Source organism: Loxodonta africana, chromosome 10, assembly GCF_030014295.1.
Source record: "Loxodonta africana isolate mLoxAfr1 chromosome 10, mLoxAfr1.hap2, whole genome shotgun sequence".
Classification (NCBI taxonomy): Eukaryota; Metazoa; Chordata; class Mammalia; order Proboscidea; family Elephantidae; genus Loxodonta; species Loxodonta africana.
This window is the reverse complement of record NC_087351.1, coordinates 73,827,730-73,849,613: the sequence shown is the minus strand read 5'-3', so window position 1 is coordinate 73,849,613 and position 21,884 is coordinate 73,827,730. Positions and strand designations below refer to the sequence as shown.

Here is a 21,884-nt window from a genome sequence, read left to right as displayed (position 1 = left end):
GACTGAGACTAGAAGAATCCCAGCAGTCATGGTCCCCAAACCTGCTCTTGGCCCAGGACAGGAACCATTCCCAAAGATAACCCATCAGACATGGAAGGGACTGGACAATGGGTTGGAGAGAGATGCTGAGGAAGAGTGAGCTACTTGTATCAGGTGGACACTTGAGACTGTGTTAGCATCTCCTGTCTGGAGGGGAGATGGGAGGGTAGAGAGGGTTAGAAACTGGCAAAACCATCATGAAAGGAGAGATTGGAAGGAGGGAGCGGGCTGACTCATCAGGGGGAGAGTAAGTGGGAGTATGGAGTAAGATGTATATAAGCTTATATGTGACAGACTGACTTGACTTGTAAACTTTCACTTAAAGCACAATAAAAATTGTAAAAAAAAAAAAAAAAATGAGACAACCAGAAAGTTCCTCAGTATTATCAGTGTCATTGGAAAAGATTTTATAAGACTTCACAGCCAAGAAGGTACCAAACTCTAAGGAAGGGCTTTGAAGCAACATCAACATCCATGCTACACCAGAGTCAGCCATGTCCAAGAGAGGAGCAGGCCACAAAGCCCAAAGAGATCATCAAGAACCAGTCAGCAGACAAGCTCCTAGAAACCTTTTGGATCTTCAACAGAATATTTACTAACAACTACCTCTAAGAGCCCATTAGAGTCCATCACTGAAATCTCCCAAGGTTACTAAGCCCACGAGCTCATAGTACATGCTGCAAGCAATTTGCGCAAAACAATAAGCACTGGGGAGAAAACCTTCATGATTGATACTTCTATTTAAAATCTGAGCTCTGTACCTTTGGGTGATTTGTCCTAGATTCCCTTCCCTGGAGTCTTATATTTCTAAACAGATTATTTGTTCTTAATTTTATATTCCTCACAAAGAAAAATGGAATCAATGAAAGGTACTCCATTTTTTAATGTTGGGTTTTTCCTGTATTATGAAGTATACACTATGGGTATGATCTTGTTAAAGGAACAGGTATTTAATGCCTACTGAGCCTGGTGGCGTAGTGGTCAAGTGCTGACCAAAAGGTTGGCAGTTCAAATCCACCACGCACTCCTTGGAAACTCTATGGGGCAAGTTTACTCTGCTCTATAGGGTTGCTAGGAGTCTGAGTCGACTTGATGGCAACGGGTTTCTTTTTCTTTTTTTTGGTTTGAGCCCTGGTGGCATAGTTGTCAAGAGCTTAGCAGCTAACCAAAAAGTCGGCAATTTGAACCCACCAGCTGCTCCTTGGAAATCCTATACGGCAGTTCTACTCTGTTCTATAGGGTCACTATGAGTTGAAATCGATTGGATAGCAATGGTTCCCCAGCCCCCCGGTTTGGAGCCCTGGTGGTGCAACAATGAAGTACTCCACTGATAACAGAAAGGTTGTCAGTGCAAACCCACCTGGTGGCTCCATGGTAGAAAGACTTGGTGATTTGTTCCTGTAAAGATTACAGCCTAGAAAACCCTTTGGGGCAGTTCTACTCTGTCACATGAGGTCACTGTGATTTGGAATCGATTCGACAGCACCTAACAACAACAACATATGCCAGGAAGGGAGTCCTGCTGGCTCAATGGTTAAGCACTCATCTGCTAACCAAAAGGATGGCAGTTTGAACTCACCCAGCTGCTCTGCAGGAAAAAGATCTGGTGATCTGCTTCCATAAAGATTACAGCCAAGAAAGCCCTATGGGGCAGTTCTACTCTGTCATATGGGGTCCCTATGAGTAGGAATCAACCTGATGGCACACACCAATTCCAGGAGTCGTCCCTGGGCAGTGCAAAAGGTTAATGCACTCGGCTGCTAACTGAAAGGCTGGAAGTTAAAGTCCACCCAGAGGCTTCTCGAAAGAAAGGCCTGGCAATCTACTTCTGAAAAACCAGCCACTGAAAACCCTATGGAGCACAGTTCTACTCTAACATGCATGGGGTTGCCACCAGTCAGAGTCAACTCAACAGCAACCAGGTTTTTGTTGTTGTTTCTTTCTTTTTTCTCTTTATGTGCCAGAAACTTTGCAACTTCTCAAAATGGAATAAACCAAAACTTCAAGAAAGTTGAACCATTTACGCACGAGTACTGGGGACATAGTTCAAAACTCAGGTACCTCTGAAACCAAGCTTGCACTTTCTTCCACCACTGAATTAATCGTTCCTTTGAAATTTCTATGAGCTATGCCACTTGAAAAGCTAATGGAGACTTGTAATAGATTATGTTTATGGCGCTCTCTTGAAATAAGTATTTGAACCACGGAAGTTTTCATAGATGGTAGATGAAATTTTATGTCTCTTCACCTTCATTCCATTGTGAGTCAAACTATAAAACGTGACTTATTCTACTCCTAAAATCAGAGCTCTCAAGAACATTACACTCTGGCAATAAGAAAGTCTGTTGTAAAGGGGATGGTATCCATCCATAAATTTAAACTGCCTAAGGTCAGATGTGCAAAATTCCTAATGGAAGGATGATAGCGACATGTGCAAAATTTTATTTGCAATCTGTGCCTCAGTGACCTCCCTAATCTACTGGAAAGAGCTGTCAACGAGCTTCACCATCACTTTACTGTACAGACAATTGCTGTTAACATAAGGGACATCTTTTTATTATTCCATAATGCTAAATTACTAAATGCTATCCTAGTGACCTAAAAGGGCAACGTCATCCAGATCTACCATACTCAGGAGGAGGTTTCTTCCTCCCAAGAGATCTGGCCCATTTCTATTGAAAAACATATAGAACGAGTTTTACACACGTTTAGGAAGTCAAGTTGGTCAAGAAAAAGCCACACTGGGCTTACCAATTCAAAGATGCCATGCTGAAATTAAAACATGAAATTCTACTGAAATAGCATTTGTCATTCCCACTTTCAAAAATGTTTCATCATCTGCCTTGAGCATTGTATGCTTTTAAGAACTATCTACATGGGATCAAATTGACAGCAGCAACTCAAAAAATTAGATAGGAAACTTAGGGGGCAGTGAGATAATGTGAACAGAAGAGAAAAAAATGCAGAAAAGGAAGATGAGAACGGTCGCAGAACTTGAGAATGTAATCAAGTCAATGAATTGTACGTGTAGAAATGGAATTGGTATGTGTTCTGCTGTGTATATCCTTAACAACAAAAAAAGTAAAATAAATTATTTTAAAAAGTTTCATCAGGATAGCATTAAACGAATAAATCAGTCCAGTATATTGTCTCCATACCCATCTTTATGTTTCCTTCTAGAATTTAATTCTTGGTTTCAAAACAGGAGGTGGAGTTTGGAAAACAAAATAAGAACAAGCAGTTTCTCAGGCTTTTTCTTCTACACCGTTTATAATTACGAGGCTTAGTCAGCTTTCCAAACTTAAAACACGTACACAACCCATACCTGTCAAACCAATGTGTTGCTGAGAAATCTGGGTGTTATTCTCTAACACTAACAGTGTTTAAATGCTATCATACGTTACAGAATTGTTACTTTGCTTAAGTGTGATAACATCATGGGAATTATGGGGAAGGGCGTGGGCACAGATACACACCAAAGCAGCAGTGCTTCAAATGGCAGGACGTCTTGAATTTGTTTTCAAAATACCCATCCAAAAGTGGGGCTGAGTGGGACATGGATGAAAAAAGATTGGAAAAATACGGATAATTGTTAAATCCGGGTGACCTGGGTGCATTAGGGCTCATTAGGCTATTCTCTCTTCTTTCGTGTGCATTTGAAATTTCCATAATAAGACGTTTCATTAATATGACCATCTCAAACCAGAATTAGGAGCATATTTCTTTCAAAAAGTAAGCTTCATAGTACGACACCTTAATGCCTGGAATGGATAGATTGGCATCCCTGTGCTGTCATTTATAAGATTTTTTTTGCTTTTTCGAATTCACAAGAGCTGCAAGAATAGTACAAAGAACTCCTAGGCTCACCAAATGTTATCATTTTGTCACTTTTTTTTTTTATCTCTTCCTTGTATGACACATATATACACACAGCTTTTCCATAAACCACTTGAGATTTAGTTGCAGACATCATGCCTCCTTACCCCTAAATACTTCTGCACATTTTCTGTAAGAAGAAACGCATTCTCTTTCAAGTCACAGTGCAAGTACCAAACCTAGGATATTTAACATTGATACAATGTTTTGGACAATGCTATTATCTAATATACAATCTATATTCAAATTTCACCAATTATCGCAATATGATCCTTTGAAGCATTTTTCTCCTGATCTAGGTTCCAATCCAAAATCATCCATTCCATTGAGTTGTCAGATCTCTTTAGTCTCCTTCAGCCTGGAACAGTTACTCAGCCATCTTTTATGACACTGGCTTCTGTATAATGTCTCTCAATTTGGGTTTGTCTCCTGTTTCCTCAAGGCGGGAGTATTAGTTTCCTAGGGCTGCCGTAACAAAAATACTACAAACTGGTGGCTAGAAAGACAGAAATTTATTGTCTCACAGTTCTATAGGCTAGATGTGCAAATCAACATGTCAGCCAGGCTATGCTCCCAAGTCTCTAGGGAAGATCCTTTCTTGTTCTCTCCCAACTTTTAGACCCAGGTTTCTTGGCATGTGGCTGCACATTCACATGGCCTCTGACTTTCTGTGTCTCTCCTCCTCTTTTAAAGGGCACCATTCACATTGGATTAGGGCCTACCCTACTCCAATTTGACCTCATGTTAACTTAATTGATAACATCTTAAAAGACCCCATTTCCAAATAAAGTCACATTCATAGAAACCAGGGGTTAAGACTTCAATGTATCTTTTTGGAGAACACAAGGCAATTCATAACAATAAGAAACAGGTTATATATTTTGGGTAAAATAAGTGATATTCTGTCTTTCTCAGTGTGTCATATCAGGAGACAGGATGTCAGTTCGTCCCATTACTAGTGATGTGAACTTTATTTGGCGACAGTAGTTTCTTCAGTGTCAAATTACCATGTTCCCCTTTGCAATTAATAAGTAATCTGTGGGAAAATTCTTTGAGAATGTAAACATTCTGTTCCTCTTAAAATTTTTCACATAATAGTTCAGCATACTGACTATTCTAGCTTGAATCAATTGTTTTTATGATGGTTAAAAAGTGACAATTTTCTAATGTAAGTAGTTCATCTATATTTTTAGTTGACATCATCTGTAAATTTGTGGATAATTGCTCTGATTGGAAATAATTTTACTCAAGAATTTGAGTCCCTTTCCAGTCAAATTCAAGTAGTTTCCTTTTAAAAAGGATCCTAAACCCCGATGATCTCAAATAACTCTTTGGCAAAGGTCCCTAACCTTTATCTGCTGCGGGCCTGTGTTTGCTCTTTCCCTCCCCTCTTTTCTTCCCTCCTATTCCCTCCAAACTGAGCACGGAGTAGAACCTGCTGATGGGATAGGCAGGATGGAGAGAAAGGAGATGGACTGCAGGAAAGTAAGCACACCAGTGAGTAGAAAGAAAGAAATGGCCAATTTGGCAGGGGTTGCCCGTCAGGTAGTAACAGCCCAGCTTATGAATGGACCAGACAAAAAAAGACACAAGATCAACCACTCAAGACACAGGAGCAGCCAGATGCGAACCAGATGTTTCCTTTTTGATTATAGGTACTCACCAACAACAGCTCCAAAGGCCCACCTCCATGAGAACTGTCCAAGATGTCCAGGGTATAATATAGTAAGATATTTCCAGCATGGCAGGCTGCTCCTGAGAAACTATTATTATAAACAGACTAAAGTGATTTCAGAAATAAAGATCCGTAACGAGGAGTATTCATAATAAAACAAATTCCAGAAATGGAAGAAAGAAGAAAAAGATTTTGCTGCTATTAAAAACACAAAATTATCTAGAACACTGGTTACTGAGAAAATCATGAAACATAGTTCAAATGTCTATGTCCCACCGCTTTATATAACAAACCATACTAACAAGGTTTTTGGTTTTTTTTTCTACTAGCCTTTTGTCTTTTTTCTATTACAATTCCTCTCAACTTTTTCAACCTTTTAAAAATCTTACAATCCTGTGTTATTCAAATAAAAATATTTACCAGACCAAGAGAAATTTAGGCAGAGTTATCCATTTCAGGATAACTCACCAAAAACGAAGTAGAGGCTCTTAAGTTTTCCATTTCTTCTCTGGAATCTGTTATAGACAGCACGCTGTTTGGATATCAGGGCTTTTTTTTTTTTTTTTTTTTTCCTATTTGCTACACTCTTTTTTTATGATGATTATAAGTTGCCAGTCGATTACTTTTTTTTTAACATCTCTATATTTTATGTACTTTTACATACCACATCCATAAACAACGGCTTTCTGGAATCCTGCCAGAAATGACTAGAATACAGTGTTCAGATTTTGCCTGGTTTTAGAAGTAATCTTTTCGCTCAAGGGAAAATTTCTTGGGGGAGAAATATGGGAAAAGCTACCAGCTAGAGCCCTAAGGCAACCCTGAGCCCAGGTTTGATGTATCTTGATGAGGCCACATACTAGCTGCTCAATGGCATGATGGGCCTGCTGAAGACCTGATCATCACACAAGTTTCTACCTGACTCTCACCTATCAGGTGTAGAGAGGGACAGAGAGCACAGTCTGAGCCCACTATGAGTGAGGGCTCTATGAGGTAGTGCGAAGCTAATACTGGTAAAAGCTAATACCGGTACAGTGTCAGCAGCAGAGAACACAAAAGCATTTTTGCCAGTAGTACATGACTTTAGTTCAGTGGTTCTCAGCCCTGGCTACGTGTTAGAATCACATGTGGACACTTCAAAAAACAGTGGTTCTCAAAGGGGTATCCTAGCCCAGTAGCATCAGCATCGCCTGGGAACTTGTTACTTGGGTCCCGCCCCAGGCTTGCTGAATCAGAAGCTCTGGGGATGGACCCAACAATCTGTTTTAACGTCCTTCCACATGATTTTGATGCACGTTAATGTCTGAGACCTACTATATTTTTAAAAAATACTGATGCAAATGTATTTTTATAAGCTCTTGGGGTAATTCTAACATGAGCCAGGGCCCCAGCTAACCCAAGAGGAACTCTACGAGAGGAGCCCTGGGGTCTGTGGTTTCAGAATCGCTCAAAAGCAGGGTGTGGGAATGGAGTGAGAATAGTACCTGCCTACCTCATACTAAAAGGAGCTCTGGTGGCACAGTGGTTAAGCACTCAGCTGCTAACTTAAAGGTTCGTGATTTAAACTCAGCAGCACACTCCATGGGAGAAGGATGTGGCAGTCCACTTTCATAAAGATTTACAGCCTTGAAAACCCCATGGGGCAGTTCTACTCTATCCTATAGGGTCACTATGAGTCAGGATCAACTCAGCGGCAACAGGTAAGTACCTCATATTATTACTGTAGGAACTATCAGTGATATATGCCAAGCACTTGGTACAGGACTAGAACATAAGAAATGCTCAAAATGTTAGCTATTACTATTGTCATCAGAGTTCCTGGGTGGCAAAAACGATTAAAGCACTTGGCTGCTAACAGAAAGGTTAGAGGTTCAAGTCCACCCAGAGGTACCTTGAAGGAACACCCTGGCAATCTACTGGAAAATCAGCCACTGAAAACCCTGTGGAGCACAGTTCTACTCTGACACACATGGGGTCGCCAGGAGTCAGAACGGATTCAATGGCCACTGGATTTTTTAGCGGGACTTTAAGTTGTGGACCTCGTCAAGCTTTGGGAGGAATTTTTCAAGACATTGGCTGAGAATATTTCCCTTCTCTTCATTTCCATAGTACGGACATGAATTACTTTTGAATAAGAACAGACAAATTATTATGCTTTGCACTCTGGAAACTTTTCAGTATTCCATATTCCAGCCCCATGCCAGGTAAGAATGAACATAATTAAGATGGTGCCTAAAAAGCAGCTCAAGAGCTATGCTGAACAAATAGCATCATGATTTTTTCCATAAACAGATAAAATTAATGGGATAAAGTTTGATTCTTCAGTCACAGTTGAATATACCATGTAAGGAAGTAGAGGAAACATTTATCTAAACAAATTGGGACAGAAACTTTGTCAATTTTTTTTCTAGGATACCAAACATATCGTCTTGACCAAAATACAAGAAACTAGATAATAGAACATTGCCACATTTCATTTGTGTGATGTACAAACTGCCTGTAGATACTTCCAGGCCCTTAGCCTTTATTTTTCTTAAGAAACATAAGAATAAGACTAAATAGCTTCCTTTGTCATGGCCTTGTTAATAAAAATCTATAATTTCATTTCCTAGAACAACAACAAAAAAATTAAGAACCAGACTGAAGTCTTTCTAAACGAGTAGAGTTGAAAAAAAGAGTGGTTAAAAGCTCAGCTGCTAAGCAAAATGTTAGCAGTTCGAATCCACCAGCCGCTCCTTGGAAACACTATGGGGCAGTTCTACTCTGTCCTGTAGAGTTGCCATGAGTCAAAAACAACTCCACAGCAATGTGTTTGGTTTTATTGTTTTTGTTTTTTTGTTTGGCCCAGATTAGCTAGTTTTATTATTAATAACTGATCTACCATTGTGCTGCTTTATTATTGTTATTTAAAGGGGGTACATACTGGTGCTCGCACACATAGAAAATGATGGCGAGCAAGAGAGGGGAGCCCCCTTTACTGAAAGCGAAAGGTGGGCCCATCACTGTGCAAGAAATTTGACAGCCCTGTCCTGATGTTAAAGATGAAGAATCTGAGTACAGCTGGCCTGGTCCCACTGCAAGTGAAGGCCAGAGTCATGAAAGGCAGATCTGTCCGTCTACAAGAACTCATGCTCTCTGTACCACACCAAAGCTGTGTTCTTGGTGGGGATAAAAACTCATTTAAAAGATAAAACCATAAATTATTGCATAAAGTTTGACCCCCATCTTTGTCCCTTCTCAGCTCTCAAAAAAAAAAAGTCTACTAAAGAAGGACCTGGTGGTCTGCTCCTGTAAGGATTAAAAGCCTAGAGAACCCTATGGGACAGTTCTACTCTGTCACATGGGGTCCCTATGAATCGAAAATCAATCGACTATACAGCACCTAACACCACCACCACCACAAAGGGCCTCTCTAACCAGTACACCATCCATTCATTCACCCATACATTTAATGAGCCCCTAGCATGTGCAGAGGGTGGAGCAGGGGTGACTTGGTTTTACTCTGACCTCCCTTTGAAGCTCCACTAATATCGCTCCAGATACATCAAACTGAACGAGCTGTCATAGACCTTTCCAAAAACATTGAGCCAAAGGGCAGTGGTGCCAAGATGTCAGAAGCAGGCCAACCCAGCACCTTCCAACACCTCCCTTCAGTAGTTTTGACAGGACATTTCCACAGGCTACATCTCATTCAGTGTCCATGGTAGCCAAACGTCTTCTCCGACCAGCCCTCGGCTGCCCAGTGGGAACGTGGCCCCGCTGGGGTCACTGGACAGTGGAGCAATGGAGCAGTGCAAACACCACCCCTATCCCCAGAAGGCAGGAGCGCATACCCGAACCAGAACTCGAGGCGAACCTTGAACGCACAGCGCAAACGGCTCTGGGCGCCTTGGTGGCAGGGCTCCCTAATGGCTAACTGGGGCCTGGTGGCACTGGCCCCGAAGAGCTGCGATGGCAGGCCCAGCTGCCCTACGGTGTTCACGATGCCCCACTACCTCGGTGCCCGCCGTCCGCTCTTCCGCACATCCCTCCCAGGCCAGGCTGCCAGAGCTACCTGCGCCTCTCACGTCCTGCCAGGCAGCAAAAGGTGAGAGGCAGAGGGACAAGATTCCCGCCTGGGGAACAGAGGACCCCAGCCGATGCTCCTGCAAGCCTGGCACAAAGACAGGAGTCTGAAAGCGGGGAACATCCCACCCTGAACCCCGCGGCCTGCCCACTTGGAGCCTCGCGCTGAAGCGCACTTACTGTCGGTTGCCATGGTCTGGCGAGAGGCTGCCCGGCGGCCGCCAGCTGCTGGGGTACCCTGTGCCGAGCCCGGCCGGGCGCGCGCTCCTCACCAGGCCTGGCGCGCACAGCCCCTCCCGCCGCGCGCCCCCGCCGCGCCGCGCAGCCAGCTCCCGCAGCTGCCTCCAGCCCGGCCGCCCCCGCCGGCGCCAGGAGAGGGAGCGGACCCTGAGGGGGCAGAACTGCGGCGCCCGGGGGGCTGGACTACCCCTCCCCACCCCGCCCCAAAAGACAATGAATACGGCAACTTCGAAACAGGCTCCGGAATAGCTAGGGTCGCCTCGCCAGGCTGCCGTTGCCACTATATATACCCCGCGATATTTTTGTTTTTTACCTCTCCTATTCTCTTTTTTTTTTTTTTTTTTTATTCTCAGCCCTCACCCTGCCTCAAGCTTTCTACCTGCAGGTTGGGACCCAAGAGTCATTGCTCAGCCCCAGCTGGAAAGAGCAAAGTAGGAAGAGAGTCGGTGGAGGGAGGAAACGCTCAGGCTGACATTAATCGTCCAGGGCAGGAGAACACCTGCGGAACCCGCTGAACACCATCACTGGAAGCTTCAGGGGTTCTATGCTCCTCACGTTGCCATCTGTTTTGAAAATAGTGCCCAGCACATAGTAGGCTCCCAGTAAATATCTGTTGGGTGGCTGATGGATGACAATATGGCTGAATGCCTGTGTGAATTAATGAATGAATGGCCAGCTGACTGGATGACGAACTGAGGGACAGATAGACCAGTGGTCTGAACCACAGTCCTGCCGGCTGACTACAAGTGGACGCTTGGATAGGACAACCAGCCTGAATGAATAAGCCAGGACTTTTTGTGTTTCATGATTCAGGAGCAGGGACTGATTACCCAATAAGCAAGGTACACACAAGCTTACTTGTGCTTACTTACAAATCTACAGTGCACAATTTCACTTGTTTTTCACCACATCGTGAAATCGTGTGCTACTGATTAGTGAGTAAACACAATTAAGGCCCAGCATGCCTTGTTTACTGGTTAATTCACCCCTGTTCAGGAAGGCTCTGAGCTGAGGCTGCCTGTCAATGTTGTATACATTTTCCTGATGGCCAGAAACTAATTTCTGATGAATTCTTGGTATGTCAGGAGGCAGTGATAACATGAGCCCCCTATAGCTTATATAAAGGATGCAGGAGCTCAAACACATGCCCTAAAACACATGGCAGACTATTCTTACAGAGAAGATCCATTTGATGCATGCGGATGCACATTCGACCCAATCGGCCAGAAGAATCATGCTAGACATTAAAAAGAAATGGAGCAAGGCAGGATCAGAAGTTTCAGTTTGGCTGGACAGACCCAGGAAACAACCAGAGAGCAACACAAGAGTCCTCTCTGATCACTGCCCCACAGCACAGATGAGGAAATTCAGATGACAAAGGCATTGATTTTCTGCTCCTGCTCCACACCCAGCTTAGTACTTCTGGAGTGGAAACTAGGGACATCTGTATTTTTATTTGAATTGTTTCTTTGTTTTTGTTTTAACACTGGGGATTCTGAAGCACACTTCTAGTTAAGAAACTCAGAGATCTGCCTCATTACTCTTTTACAACAACACTCTGAGTTAGGCACAAAGCAAAAAGACAAAATGGACTGGGTGAGGAAAAGAAGAAAAGAATTACAGATGGCCCTGGAGTTACGCACCATTAGAAGTTCACAAACCAGGAGGTGAAGCGAGTTTGAGGGGGAAGATGGTGAGTTGGGCTTTGGACTCATTTCCTTTGAAGGATCAGTAGAACATTCGTATGGCACTTTATTCATTCATCAAATCTACTTTTTTAGGTCAGAAAGAAAAAACACGTTCTCTGGATGACTGAGCTATTGGACAGCAGGTTCATTAGTGTTGGACCAGATGTCAGATGACAAAGGGTTAAAGAATGGCTAGATTTCAAAGAGGTGAAGGCCCCTTTTTTTTTCTTGAGATTAAGTGTAAATACTTCTCTCAAGAAGTCTGACAGTGAAGGGCATGAAGAGCTTCAGGGGAAAGAGCAGGACTGAAGTAATACGGTTTTTGATTAAGATGGAGGATTGTTCAGCAGGAAGGAAATTTCTGTCTTCATATTCAAGTATGTAAAAATAAAAACCCACTTCGTTTTTCTATCATTGAATTTACTTTCTTACCTAAGTCCTCCATTCCACCCACTGTTGAGAAGCTTAATTTTAGTTCAGGGTAAATTCCATCAACTCAGGTTTCTCCCAAGCAATTGAGGGTTTTCTCTCCCCACTTTTTGTTAAGGGGGCCATTTAAGTTTGGCAGAAATGATTGGGTAGATCAGGGATCGACTCCATAGCAAACAACAACAATGGCCTGAAGTGGGTCCTGACAGCAAGGAAGAAGGGGTCAAGAAGGGCTGTTAAGTACACCGGCAATGTCTGCCATTGTCTTCTCACACCCCTAATAGAACCTCACCTCATTGCTCTCCTCTCTGACCCTTCCTCTTTCCATGGTGTTGTGTCCAAGTTTGGAGGAAATGATTGGGTAGCATCGGGGATGTTAAAGAGTGTTATGATCAAGGAAATCTATCTCCTAAAGATTGGTAGTTCGAACCCACAATCTTCTGTAAATGGGGCAGTTCTACTCTGACCTATAGGGTCACTATGAGCAAAATTCGACTTGATGACAATAGGTTGCTTTTTGTTTTTTTTAATCTTCTAAGAGGCTGAAACACTGATTCTTAAAACATCTTGCATTCTTGCAAATCTGTCTTGTACTTGAACATTAGCTTTTGAAATTCAAAGTCATGATTTTGGCTCCTTTGGTTTTCTACAGGACCAAAGGCCAAAGATGCCAAGTAGAGTCAGGGAGACCCACATGGTAAATGAAAGTACATTTAACAGAAGTAAAAAACACATCCGTCGATATCAAGTTAGAATTCCACTACACTTAGAAGAAGGAGCCACTGGAGAGGAAGGATCTAAAATATATAAAGAAAAGCAGTAATAGGTGTTGGAAGAAAAGAGAGGCTGGCACTTGTAGCATAGGCAGAGGGCTCTACCTTTGCGAGAAAGAGTCATTGTCAGTCTCAGAAATATTGAGGAAAAGAGAGTGATGACTGAAAAGCGTTTTGTGACTGGAATAGGGCAGCTGAGGGAACTCAGGCATGGTATGTGGTCCCAGTGTTCTCTATAATGTAGGATGTGTGATTATTTGCCAAGAAGGTAGGGAGCAGAAGTGAGGCTGAGGATTTAGGATAACGTAGAAAAGGTTTTAAGCAGCCTCTGTTAGGCAGGTGAGAGGGAATCAAAGGGACAAATAGGAGGACTTCCACCCAGCAGTGAGGGTCTGCCTGGAATCAGACCACAGGAATGTAGGTTGCTTAACCAAAAGGTTGGCGGTTCAAACCTACCGGCCACTCCATGGGAGAAAGACGTGGCAGTCTGCTTCTGTAAAGATTTACAGTCTTGGAAACCTATAGGGCAGTTATACTCTGCCGTATAGGGTTGTTATGAGTCCGAATGGACTCGACAGCAGCGGGTTTGGTTTTTGGAACGTAGGAGCCAAGGCAGTCATTTGGAAGCTTTCATCAACAATGCTTGGCAGTGTGGGAGTGGGGAAAGCAGGTAATATATAGAAGGAAATGGGTAACAAATGGAATCATGTTCTGATTTAACACTTGCTAGTCTCATGGGGCATGGGCAGAGGTAGGGCAAGGCCCATCAGGTGGAAGCCTGGTCTGGAAAGTGAAAGGCAGGGCCTGGGTCCTGACCCTGCATTTTGGTGATTAAAGTTTCAGCAGTCACTAGAGAAACTCAATGACCTAAAACCAGAAAACTATGTTTAAAACCAAAAATAATGTTTATGGTTGTCTATCTCCCACTGAGGTCAGCACTTACCTGGCCCATACGCAGTACAAGGTAAATGCTTAAGAAATCTGTCAGGCAGGAATTTAAAAGAGGTAAGTGAAATGCCACCTCCTGTCTGTCCGTTTGTCATACTGTGGTGGCTTGCATGTTGCTATCATGCTAGAAGCTATGTCACCACTATTTCAAATACCAGCAGGGTTACCCATCATGGACAGATTTCAGTGGAGCATTTATACTAAGACAGACTAGGAAGAAAGGCCTGGAGATTGACGTCTGAAAATTAACCAAAGAAAACCTTTTGGATCACAACAAAACACTGTCCGACTTGCATGCTTTGGATGTGTCCTCAGGAAGGATCAATCGTGGAGGACATATTGTTTGGTAGAGGGCCAGTGAGGACAAGGGAGAGCCTTGGTAGACTGATTGGCACCATAGCCACAACGATGGACTCACACGTGTTTGCAGTCATTGAGGATGATGCAGGACTGACCATGTTTTGCTCTTTTGTACATAAGGTTGCCGTGAGTCAGAGCTGACTGGACAGCTAGACCAGTAGATATATAGATACCTAAGTGAGAATAAAATAATGACAAGAAGTCGTCTCAGGGAAAAGTGACAGAGTCTTTAGACCAAGCAAATAGGTCAAAATGCTGGCTCTGCTGTTTAAAAAATCTGTATGTGTAAATATAGCATTCTTGTTGTTATTAACAGTGTCTAAGCGCAGCCTAATTATTCAAAAAAAACTACTTTTAGCAGTAAAAGGACAGCTTAGAAATGTATAACGCCTCATTTCCAAAAAGAATAGTCTATAGGAACAACACCTAGCATCTGCATATTAAACAAGCGCCCCAGGTGTTTCTAATACAATCCGGAAGACTTCCGGCCCAGGTAGCAGTAGATGATGGTTAGAGCGTGATACAACTGCCTGTTGTTAGCTGCTGTAGGTCCCCAGCACAACAGAAGGAAACGCTGCCTGGTTCTGCACCATCCCCAGGATCCATTGTGGATTGGATTGTTGTGATCTATAGGGTTTACACAGCAACACGCAAGCCGCCACAGACAGGTAGGTGGTGGCCACACATGAGGTGGATTGGCTGAAAATCCAACCTGAATCTCACATATGGAAGGTGAGAATTCTACCACTGAACTACAATAAAACTGCCTAAAGACCTGGAATTTCACTAGAGTTTCTGTTTCTGGCTGAGTGAAGGTGTTGATAAGCAACTGAATACTGAGAAGTGAGTCACTAGAAAACAAATACAGTGTTAAAAAAGTTTTTCAATAAATGGCTCTTAACAACAAAAAACCCATTGCCGTTGAGTCGATTCCAACTCCCTACAGGCAGAGTGGAACTGCCTCAAAGGCTTTCCAAGGAGCGGCTGGTGGATTTGAACTGCTGACCTTTTGGTTAGCAGCCAAGCTCTTAACCACTGCACCACCAGGGCTACAAATGGCTCTTTAAGAAAACAAAACAAACCTGTTGCCATCAATCCTGACTCATAGAAAAAAAAAAAAAAAAAACATATATCTAATTAAGACATTCATTTAAAAAGTAAAGTCCATTTCTTTTATCTTTCATGAAGATAGAGAACTAGTCATAATTCTCTATAATTCCTAATACAGTAATAAAAAGCCTGAAGACAATATGGGGCCACCTGGTTGCATTCTTTTCTCCAGGTGAAGTAACTTTAACCCTTTGTCAAAATACTTGCATGTTTTAGCTAAAATAATATACTTTTTTAAAGCTGTATTTTACTTCAGGAGTAACTCTTGGATAAGGAGGGGCTTCATGGCTGTCAGGAAATAAAACATCCACTTTACCTCTGAATATCTGAATTTTTTTTTTTTCCATTTGACACATAGGATAGTCTTGGGGTCACTGTAAGGATAAATGTAAATACATTTTAAGACACTGATCTGCAATATTAATATATTTCTAAGCTAGAATAAAATTTATGGTGTTAATAACTCATTTCTTATATCATTCTTCTTAGTTATATTTTCTAAACAATTAAACAACTTGACCTCTTTACCTTATGCACCTCCCTCTCTGAACCAGTTTCTCTCCTCTCTTAGGCAAACTTCTCTCATCCACAGTGCCTCACTTCCAGTTTAATTCTCAACTTGCTATAAAAAGGTTTTGCCACCATTACTCTTACTAAAAGAGCCCTGTGGTTAAGAGCTCAGCTGCTAACCAAAAGGTCCGCAGTTCAAATCCACCAGCCGCTCCTTGTAAACACTATGGGGCAGCTCTACTCTGTTCTATAGGGTTGCTTCAACAGCAGCACGTTTGGTTTTTTGTTTTGGTTTAAAGTCCTCTTCTAAAATTTGCCCTCAAGAAAGACAGTGACTTCCTTATTCTCCTAATTGCCAAATTCAAGGGATAACTTTCAGTCTTGATTGTCTTACACTGTTGCATATGCTGACACTATTCATCACTTCTTCCTTGAAATTCTGTTCCCTTGGCTTCTGTGACTCTTCATTTTCCTAAATTTCCTCCTACATTTCTTACAGTTATCAAGTCTCTTCCCCTTCAGATTTGCCTTATATTTGTTGCTCCATTCTGACTACACTGTTCCAACCTATACACTCCCATGGTAATTCTATCACTTCTCATGGTCTCAACAATTCTTTGCAGTATTTTTACATCTTCAGAACTAACTCTACTTTGAGATTTAGACTCACGTGTGTCATGGTTAAAAGTGTAGGCTCTGGAGCCAAAATACCTGGGTTCAAATTACGGCCTCACTACTTACCAGCTCTGTGCCTTTGTTTCCTCTTCTATAAAACGATGATAAACATCTACTGGGACGTCCACTTCTGCAGTATCACAGAGCAGATAGTTCTGAAGGGCCCATTCATTCTTTCTTGATAAATTACTACAAAAATAATTTTTGGTGCATCCTTGGCTTAGAGAAAGGAAGGAAAATCTCTAAGGGGAAAAGGAAAACAAGGACCTGAAACCAGAGCAAGAGGCAGTAAGTTGTAAGCAAACAGAGCAGAGATCAGTAAATACAGTTGACCTGATCAACTCTTAGGATTCAGAGACCAAACTTTGAGCCTAACCTGAAACTCCAAGGACTAAAAGGACTTTACAGGAGCCAGACAGTTGTGTTCCCGGCTCACAGCAGGGCAAACATAAATCCTCTGTGAATGGAAGCGTCTCAGATTAGGCCCACAGGATTCCCTGTGTTTGGTTTAAGAAAACATGAACTCCAAATAAAAACTACCAAGCGCACAAGAAAATGAACTACCATAAATGAAAGTTGGCAGAAACAACAAATAGTGGATTGACTTAATGAATTTCAGATACTGAAATGATCAAATATAGAATGTTAAATAACTACATTTAAAATATTTAAAGAAATAAAAGATGAATTCACAAAACTGATCAAGGAACAATATAAAAAACATCGAGGTAAATAGAAATAATAAGTAAATCTCTTAGAAGTTTAAAAAAAAAAAAAGGAATTAAAAACAGTGGATGGAGCAACTTAGTCCCTGTTGGCACCATAAATGCCAGGCCTAAAAAGGCCTGCCTGGAAGCCCACTCCTGCCTTATTTTATTCTGTGTGGTCACAGAATGTACAAACTTCTAGAGATACTCATATGAATAAAAATTCGTATCAGAAAAGGTGTGGAACTCCACCAATTGACAAAGGGTCTTCTGACTTTCCAGCCCTGAGGAGTTATTCCAGTTTTTTTATTTTCTTCCCTAAAGCAATAGGTCCAAATTATAGACATCCAGAAACTTTGTAAAGAGATATTGCCTGAATTCTGTGAAGTGTAGTTCTGTGGATGAATTGTATTTGTAAATATAAGGGGTTTTCAGAAAGAAAGCTAAGAGAGTTATTACTGATTCATCATGCATACAAGCAACTTTACTGGTAATCCAGTATTTTGTTAGGCATCTGTGGTAACATAAAGAAGACAAGCTGTATCTTTTCTTTGGCTGGATCATCTTTAATTACAAACAAAACGATTTTCCAGATACATGGTCTCTAAATAAAGGACAGGTTATTTTGTTTTTAAATGCAATACAGAAAATTTCTGCTAAGAAAATTTTATTGGCAACTAGTTGAAGTTTATAGAGAGAATACCTTCAGTTGACCAAGTCTGTAAAGTTAGTAAAAGAGGCAATGTTGAGTAAGTGACGTCTGTTATCTCCATGGAAGGAGTCCTACCATATGGAAGATAGCAAAGAGCATAATAATGCCCGACACCGGGAGCAGCAGCCCTAGGATGTCAACTCACTCCATGGTTGGCAGGTGTCGGGGTCACCAAGAAAGACATAACTCACACTGGATGGAACAACGCTTCACTCACACAGAGAAAAGACAGAGCAAGGTCAGCTTCAATAGTGGGTGTTGGTCCTCCATGGCCAGCAGGTCTCATTCTGTTGCCAATTCCATTCCACAAGAGATGGTCTACATGCACCCCTCTTGTGGTACAGACAAAAGATCCCATTCCCTCCCCAGTGGGAACAGATATAGTAGTGGGGATGGCCAGATGACAGATAATACACACGCTTAGCAGTTCCTGGGAATATTACCATACACTCAAGGAAAAAGGGGAGGGATGTGCCGAGAGACCACCATCTATTATGGGATGTGTTCTGAGTCGAGACACCCCACAACCCATCCAAGAAATCAGGCCGACACATCTGGTCCTAAGTACAGGTTCATTTGTGGGTCACGAGGAAAGGTGCCAGGCTGCACTCAGACTGCTCCCTTCTATAGGCAATGTACCAATTATTCTGTAAGAAGGAGAAAACTAAGTGACTTAACTAAATTTTTAAAAAAGTGATTAAGAGAGAAATCAACTATTTAAAACATTCCACAAAGGCAGAAGAGTTAAGAACGTGTTAGATTTGAATAAAATTCATTTCATTTAAAATCATATACCAAACCAAAACCAAACCCAGTGCCGTCGAGTCGATTCTGACTCATAGCGACCCTATGGGACAGAGTAGAACTGCCCATAGAGTTTCTAAGGAGCACCTGGTAAATTCGAACTGCCGATACTTTGGTTAGCAGCTGTAGCACTTAACCACTACGCCACCAGGGTTTCCTTAAAATCATATGCACCATAATAAGTTCAGGTGTAACAAATCCTGTGGGTGTTGACTTCTCTAGAAATAGTTAACTGAAGCTAATAGCCCACTTAACTAAGTACTTTAGTAATAAGGTATTTGAAATCAGCCTCCAGGTAAAGTAACTGTATGAAGGATTTCATTTTTTTAATTTATCTTAAATAAGCCTTTTAAAATCTCATATGAAAGTGCTTTTCGGGAAAGAAGACTGATGCACATAAAAATATTTTCCTCTTATAGCATAATCTGTAATGAGCCTAATATTTAGACCTTGTAGCTTGTAATCAAAGGAAAATTAATGGCATAACTTTATTATTCTGTAGTTGCTTAGAATTTTGGGAGGATTAGCCTCCTTGAAAAAGCAGAGATTTTTAACCTATTTTCAGAAGTACACCAGCTTCTTTCAAGCCATTAGGTTAGTATGACACTAAATTATGATCACATAGCATTTGGGTGACCTAAGTAAGTAAATATATTCCCAAAGAGCACTAAGTAGAGTTTTGGTAACACAGGACACTCCAGAGAGGAGTCAGTAACTTCTGGGTAAGAGCCTATCATGTAATTAAGGAGCCCTGGTGGTGCAGTGATTAAGCATTCAGCTGTGGGCCAAAAGGTTGGTGGTTCGAACTCACCAGCTGCTCTGCAGAAGAAAGATGTGACAGTCTCCTTCAGTACAGATTATAGCCCTGGGAACCCTATGGGGCAGTTCTAATCTGTCTTACAGGGTCTCTATGACTCAGAATCGACTCAACAGCAATATGTTTATCATGTAATTACTTTCCATGACCGAAACTACAGGAGATTCAACCCTTGAAAGAAGGAGAGATTCATGTTACACAGCTTTACCTCTAAGTACACTCCCCAATCCATGACTTAAGGCAGTTATGACTCAGCATAAAGCCATAATTTTACTTATTAGAGGAGTCACAGGCTGGAGAATGGCTGTCAGAGCAGTTAGAAATTAAGATGTGAAATCCCTGGCAGGAGCAATCATAGGGAGGGAAACCCCAAAATCTGAATATAAAATCCACTCAGACCTTTGGCTGCAAGCAGGGCAAACCTCTAATGATTCCAGGGATAAAAAAGCTGGATATCTGCAAGGGCTGAGCAGGTATTTCAGCAGCTGCCCACTAAGGAGAGACTGAGCTCAAAGTTCGAATTCTCACAGGACAGAGTGATGTGGCAAACACTTTAGGCTTTCCACTAAAACCTCAGAGGCCACACCTTAGAAGTAAAGAACACACATCAGGACTAAAGTATTTTTTCTAGGACTAAGGACAAAACCAAAATAGATACACCCTAACAAAATCTATAATTAAATCTCTTAAATTCAAAATGCTCGGTCAGTAATTTAACTGTTTGCTAGAGCAAAACTCAACACTTCTCAAAGAGAGATAATGGATTTCAGTCTCTACAATGTATCATCATACAACAAAAAATTACTAGACAAGGAAAGAAAACAGGAAAATGTGACCCACATTCTAGAGAAAAAAAAAATCCGTCAATAGAAACAGATACACTGATGTGCCCAATGTCGGAAATAGCATAGACTTCAAGATAGCTAGCTGAATATTAAAGAGTCTATAGCAAAAAATGGACATAATGAATGAAAAATGGAGGATTTCAGTGGAGATACGAAAGCCATGAAAAAGAACTACAGTGAAATCCTCGAACTGAAAAATAATACATCTAAAATCAAAGCTACTGGATGGGATTAACAGCAGATAGGATACAACAGAAAAAATTCACGAATTAGAAGTCAAAAGTAATCATCCCAAATGAAGCACAGAGAAAAAAAAGATCGGGCGTGGGGGGTGCAGGCTGCACGTGGGGAGCCTCGATCACCTGTGATACTGTGTCAAGCAGTCAACATACATGTAATTGTAGTCCTAGGAAGAGAAGAGCATCAGACCAGTGTGGAAAAATAAACCACACTAAGCATATCATGGCAAGATGCTAAAAACCAAAAATAAAGAAAAAATCTTAAAAGCAGCCAGAGAAAGTGGGCACATTATATACCAGAAACAAAAGTGGCCAAAGACAGTGGAACAATCTTTAAAGTGCTGAAACCAAAAAACCAAACCCATCATCGTCAAGTAGATTCCAACTCATGGCGACGCCATGTGTTACAGAGTAGAACTGCTCCATAAAGTTTTCTTGGCTGTAATCTTTAAGGAAGCAATCACCTGGTCTTTCTTTCATGGTGTCACTGGGTGGGTCTGAACTGCCAAATTAGAATTTTGAATCCAGCAAATAAAGGTGAAATAAAGATTTTCAGACAAAAGCTTAGAAATTTGTCTTTAGCAAAGTAGAATTATTAAAGAAATTCTTCACACTGAAAGAAAATTATTCCAAATGGAAGCATAGACTTGCAGGAAGGAATTAAGAGTACTGGAAAAAGTTTCTATATGGATAAATATAAGACTATTATTCATTCTTTTTATAATTTTGCTTTTTTTTTTTTGTACTTTTGCCTTAAGGACAGCCATCTTTTGGTTAAATATAAGGGAGTCCAGTGCTAGAATGACACAGTAGAAAAATCTCTGTCCAATTGGTGGGCACTATTTTGGATTATAACTAATAGAGTCAATCAGATCCTTTTTTAGGGACAGCAGAGTAGAAGTAGCAGAGGAAGAAGTGGGCAGAGAGAAGCTGCAGAACACCTGAGTAAGGGTATGCATATTATAACTACACAGCATAGTAGGACTGGACAGCCACTTCTACAGTGAGGATGCAGCTGGGTCCTCCAGCTGCTGGTGCTTACTACACGACAAGGAGCCATTTCTCCAGCTCTCCAAGAAGCTATGCTGCTGCTGAGGTAATCACTCTCCTCTGTATTCTTACAATCAGACACCCCATTTAAGGGAGACCTAAAGGAGCCTGTCTAAATTTGTTAAGAAAAAAAAAAAATCCAGACCTGCAATATAAACCAAAAAAAAAAAAAAGCCCATTGCCATTGAGTCGATTCCGACTGGTAGCAACCCTATAGGAAAGAGTAGAACTGCCCCATAGGGTTTCCAAGGAGCGCCTGGTAGATTTGAATTGCTGACCTTTTGGTTAGCAGCCGAACCCTTAAGCACTACACCACCAGGAT

General features: G+C 41.6%; 1 protein-coding gene across 4 annotated transcripts in view; it reads right to left on the bottom strand.

The window, feature by feature from the left end:
* SNAPC1 (small nuclear RNA activating complex polypeptide 1) overlaps window positions 1-21,884 on the bottom strand; it is a 153,218-nt gene that overhangs the window by 86,654 nt on the left and 44,680 nt on the right. The window contains exon 13 of one of the 4 annotated variants that reach the window (XR_002785315.2): window positions 17,135-18,454. The exons of 2 other annotated variants lie outside the window; for them this stretch is intronic. Coding sequence is in view for 1 of the 2 variants with exons in the window: in XM_023546235.2 (XP_023402003.1) it covers window positions 18,380-18,454 (75 nt within the window). In the remaining variant the exon portion in view is untranslated. Of the gene's footprint in view, window positions 1-17,134; window positions 18,455-21,884 lie in introns of those variants that run through there. One more of the 4 variants, XM_023546235.2, reaches the window with a different exon arrangement.